Source organism: Nanorana parkeri, unplaced genomic scaffold (assembly GCF_000935625.1).
Source record: "Nanorana parkeri isolate BGI_ZX_2015 unplaced genomic scaffold, ASM93562v1 scaffold964, whole genome shotgun sequence".
In the NCBI taxonomy this organism is placed as follows: Eukaryota; Metazoa; Chordata; class Amphibia; order Anura; family Dicroglossidae; genus Nanorana; species Nanorana parkeri.
Window position 1 is genome coordinate 375,552 of NW_017307232.1, and position 5,518 is coordinate 381,069.

The 5,518-nt window shown below is 46.4% G+C and overlaps 1 protein-coding gene across 3 annotated transcripts in view; it reads right to left on the minus strand.

Annotated features, from left to right (window-relative positions):
• Window positions 1–425, minus strand: part of IQGAP2 (IQ motif containing GTPase activating protein 2) — a 236,998-nt gene extending 236,573 nt beyond the window's left edge. For all 3 annotated transcript variants that reach the window (XM_018566629.1, XM_018566627.1, XM_018566626.1), the window contains exon 1: window positions 240–425. In XM_018566629.1, coding sequence (XP_018422131.1) covers window positions 240–285 — 46 coding nt within the window. In that variant the 5' untranslated portion in view covers window positions 286–425. The remainder of the gene's footprint in view (window positions 1–239) is intronic.
• Window positions 426–5,518: the final 5,093 nt, after the last annotated feature.

Here is a 5,518-nt window from a genome sequence, read left to right on the forward strand (position 1 = left end):
AGTGCCCAGAGTACCCAACACAGATTGCCCCGAGCCCAGTGTCCCGAGCACAGATTGCCCTGAGCCCACTGTCCCGAGCACAGATTGCCCTGAGCCCACTGTCCCGAGCACAGAGTGCCCTGAGCCCTGCGTGTCCCGAGTGCTGTGAGCCCGGAGTATCCTGAGCCCTGCGTGTCCCCTCCACACACATCCCGTGCACACCCCTCTCCATACAGGTGAGAAGGGTGATCAGTACTTACAGCCATATCGGGGTCGTAGAAGCGGGGAGACATCCTCATGGTGCATCCTGTTGCAGCTTGTCCCCGGCTAATGATGATGATTGTATCCAGTGATCAGACTTTCCCAGCCGGATAATGAGTCTCCGGATCCGGCACTCGGAGCCCTCCAGTCCTGCCTGTTGCTCTCAGGCTGTGTATGAGAGTCAATGTGTGCGATGTTCCCTCCTCCTCCTCTTCATCCCTCTCCTCCTCCTCCTCCTCCCTTCATACGCATAGTACGGCTACATATCAGCGCCACCTACCTGGGGCGAAGAGTTGTCACCGAGCACATCGGGACTTCACCATCAATACTCAGCACAACCGTCCAGAGGATTACCGAGTGATAAATCCAGTAGATTTCAGAGAAATAGATGAAAGGAAGATTGTACAGAGATGGAGGCTGTCAGATATGAACTTCTCATCAAAATGCCAGCTGCCTGGCTGTCCCTGACTGAGCCAGCATGCAGCAAGTAAAAAACTTGCTTCAATGCCATAGCTTGGAATACATTAGATCCGGTTGGTTCACACCATAGTTATGCTAAAGTCGCAGTACCCGTGCGTTTACTGCATGCTATCGCTCAGAGCAATGCACCGCACGCTAGGTGTGCTGGTGCATTGCCATTCATTTGAATGCTATCCCAGGGTACCTCCCGGCAGATGTGCAAGTCACACGTGCGCTATTTTTTTTTACACGCATAGTATTGCCGTACCACATATTGCACTGCAACGCACGCTGGCCAGGAGGTGCATTGGAGTGCCATTCAAATGAATGGACATGCAGCACACCTAACATTCAGTGCATTACACTTGCAGCATGCACTAAATAAATGAATAAAGTCCCTTTAGCATACGCTATGGTCCCAAGGCCGGGTGTCACCCGGAGAGGAGACCAGGTGACACCCCGCCATGACGTCATTGCGCATGCGCGTGACATCGCCACGCGCACGCATGATGATGTCACAGCGCATGCGTGGCCATTTTGGTAGGGAGAGGAGGGGGCGTTCACCTGGCAGGAAGAGGTATACCGCCGTGCCCACCTCCTCTCTCCTGACACTGTCGGGCTCTCGGTCCATGACCAAGTGCCCGACTTTTCGAAGGGGGTGACAACAAAATGACTGTCAGTCATTTTGGTGTCACCTCTCCATTGGTGTCACCCGGGTGCGGGCCGCACCCCCCTTGTGACGCCACTGGCTATGGTGTCAATCGGCCCTTAGCAAATATTGTCAAAATAAAAGAGGATTGCATGTTTTTATTTGAACCTTGGTGTGCTTTGTGCATTTTCTCCAGATCTGTGTAGTAATCCAGTGTGAAACTTTGTGCAGGAGCTTTCTGTAATAAAGACCAGTCACTGCTGCTCTCTCTCTCCTTGTGCAGGGTGTCTGGTCTTGTATCCACCCACTCCTGTAGTTTTCTGTAGGCAGCGTAGAGTGGGTGGAGCCTGCTGGGTCCCTCCCACAGCTCTGCTCTCCGACTATGTATAGTACAGTGATGATGTCACTACTACAAGGTAATTTGTGGCTATTGTGTCATATATATAAGTACAAATGTTTGTGCCCGGAGTTCAATTTTAAAGGAGAAGTATGGGGTCAGGGCTTTTCCCCATAGTTCTCCTTAGGGTAACGGGAGGACACAAACTAGTGTCCTCCCGTTACCTAAGCTCAGTAGCACTCACCTCATAGCTCAGTAGCACTCACCTCATAGTTCTCCTTTAAAGAGCTACATCACAATGGCATAGACAGGCAGATCTCCTCTTGGTAAGGGAAGAACAATGATCTTTGTAACTGTGTAAATGTTAGTCTGGCAATTTACAAAGAATAAGTACATATGTTTACATTCCAAGAATATAATATTCAGGGAGACATTGTCGTACCTGACAGTTGTGATAACTGACAGTATTGGTCTAGTCTGCAGCGTCACAAACATTCTGTAGTACCGGGGTAAGTTGAAAAACAACAAATTAAATATTAAGCTGTGATGGATCGTCGTCTTTATTTATTTAATAATACACTTCTCCTGTTGCATTATTCGTCAGTGAATTATACTGTGAGGTTTCTCTCCTGTCGTCATGGAGTTCTTCAATATTGCTCATGTTACCGCCTACACGGTCCAATTACTACAAGTGATGCACTGAATGGTAAACTCTGTGCTGGATGTCAAGTGACAAGCAGCTATGATCATACACAACGAGGACCTTATTGATCCCTGATTAGGAACCCCTGCTGAAATGTTCATATTTGAGATCTGATCTTTAGAGCTGTACAGAAAATCAATTGTTTAATAATTGACAAAAGTGTTTCTGTTGCTCTAATTCTACCATCCGACCTCTGAATTATTGCAGACGCCAGTATAAAGAAAAAGTAGCGGTGAAAAGAACGCAGCAGTGGGTTTATGATCATTGTTTTCTGCATTTATTCTTTCCTCATTCCATGACTGGGGTTGTGTAAGAATGTCCTTTGCCTAATTTGACTCGGACCTCACCTTTCTGCCCCACATCCAATCACTATCCAAATCCTGCTGTCTTCACGTAACATCTCCAAAATACGCCCCTTCCTCACCAATGAATCCGCTAAACTACTCATCCACTCCCTTGTTATCTCTCGACTTGACTATTGTAACTCCCTCCTCATTGGCCTACCACTACACAGGCTACCCCCCCTTCAGTCTATCCTGAATGCTGCTGCTAGACTTATCCACCTAATTAACAGCTCAGTATCTGCAACCCCCCTCTGTCAATCCCTGCACTGGCTTCCAATCGCCCAAAGGATAAAATTCAAAATATTAACAACCGCGTACAAAGCCATCCACAACTCTGTCTGCGAAGGATCTCGTTAATCCAGGTCATGGTATATCTGTAAAGAATGAGTCATGGCAACTGGACTTGCTGTATTTTTCTTGAAGACGTTTCACTGGTCATCCAACCAGCTTTCTCCATTCAGAAAGCTGGTTGGATGACCAGTGAAGTGTCTTCAAGAAAAATACAGCAAGTCCAGTTGCCTTGAGTTATTTTTTACACATACATCCACAACTCTGCACCTGGCTACATCTCAAACCTTGTCTCAAAGTATCACCCTAACTGTCCTCCCCGCTCCTCCCAAGACCTCCTGCTCTCTAGCTCCCTCGTCAACTCCTCCAATGCTCGCCTCCAGGACTTCTCTAGAGTATCATCTATTCTTTGGAGCTCCTTATCCCAACCTGTCCATCTATCTCCCTCTCTGACTGCCTTTAGGCGATCACTAAAGAATCATCTCTTCAGGAAAGCCTATCACACTTCAAACTAACCACTCAATCATCACATTCTCAAACAATTCATCCCCACACAGCTACCTCCTCATGCATCACTTGCCCCTCCCTCTTAGATCCTAAGCCCTCACGGGCAGGGCCCTCCTTACCATTATGTCTTGAATTGTATTGTAATTATAATGTCTTCCCCATGTTGTAAAGTACTGCGCAAACTGTTGGCGCGACATAAATCCTGTATAATAATAATACATATTTTTTGCTAGAAGGAATTTTCCCCTTCTGTCCCCTGCTGTATAAAATGGCAATGGAGGATGGCTTGAACTATCTAGAATTATATATATATATCAGACTTGGGCATTTTATTGCGAGTGGGCAGTGTCCTACCCTTAGTCTGTCCCTGTCCAGCCCACGATCCAGACACAGACCACTGCAAGCCATAGCCCAGCACAGGTTGGCTGTTGGTTTGTGTGCGGACCGCGGTCCTCTTCAGTCCTTGGTTGCTAGGACCTCTGGCGTCTTAGCAACCAATGACATCAGTGGTCCTCCTCCTCTGCAGTTACTGATTGCTACGACCGTCAGGCAGTCCTAGCAACCAGTGATATCAAATGTGTTCCCACCCCCAGCATTACAGGAGGACAGAAGAGTATCTCCTTCTGTCCTCTCCTGCAGCTCCACCTCCTGGCTCCTGCCTGCGGCCAATCAAGAAAAAAGAAAATAATGTATGTGTCACATACTATTGGGGACAATAAGGCTTAATTCAGGGTCCATTCACACCTATGCCACACACGCAGGGCCATCTTTAACGCAGGGCAAAAGGGGCAGTTGGCCTGGGCCCAGTCATTGTCATGGCCCAAAGCAACTGCCTCCTTGCCCGCAAAAGATACACACATGCTGGGTCAGTGCCCTCATGTGTGTAGGCAAGGGGCCCGCCCCTGTCTGCGTACATGGAATCGGGGCCCTACAGACTTAAAGGCGCAGTCTACTTTGTGGAAAAAAATTATAAATACACATATCTTCATAAATGAAAAAAATGTGCATTTATTATTTTTTATTATTTTGGAGCCATTGCAACTGTGATCAGTGGATTAGTGGGTACAAGGCTCAGGCTCCGGCAGATTCTTCCTCCCGTCCATTTTTTAACATGAATGGACTACAACTGTGGTGATGTCACTGCATTTGTTTCCCATTGAGAACTACAAATACCTCTGCCACAGTGGCTGATGGAACTTGACGTTTCTCCATTCACAGATCCTGTCAAAGGATCTGGGAATGGATGGCATGGCATATTAGAGGTATTGCTGCATACCTTGTGTCACACTCAGTAGCTCAAACATTTTTTTAAGACGTTTTTATTAAGAAGGATCTTTAGAATTCTTTTCTATTTAAATGTATTTAGCAGAATGCCTACACTGTGAATGGAACCTTCTTGTGTGTGGAGTCAGTGATTCAGACGCAAAACACTTGGTGTTCTATCTTTATGATATGCTGTAAACTGGGCAAGGCAAAGCAAATACTTTCTTGATTGTACTCTAGTAAGAGCACATGGCCATGAAGTGACAGACACCCTCTATATCACCTTCATGGCAATAGAACAACAGCCATCCCCTTGGGTTGGTTTATGTCTTTTGCTCTTGTCTATTGATGCAAACAAATTCCACTCAATTATATCAATACAGAATTTTTCAATTTGGGTGTAATGGGCAAGACTTAACCCCCCACTTAATCCCTCAAGGTGCCTCACAAAACATGTGAATCTAATAGCCAAGGTCAACTATCTGGAGCAGGAGCAGATCTTCTAGCTGGGAGTCAGGACAGCCCCACAACACTCACAACAGACAGATCCATGTACATATATACAGTATATACTGTGCATATATATACATAGTATATACTGAGGAACCTGGCCTTGGGGCAGCAGAAAGAGTAAATCTGGCCCTGTCTCTATCTATCTATCTATCTATCTATCTATCTATCTATCTATCTATCTATCTATCTCTCTCTCTCTCTCTCTATCTATCTAT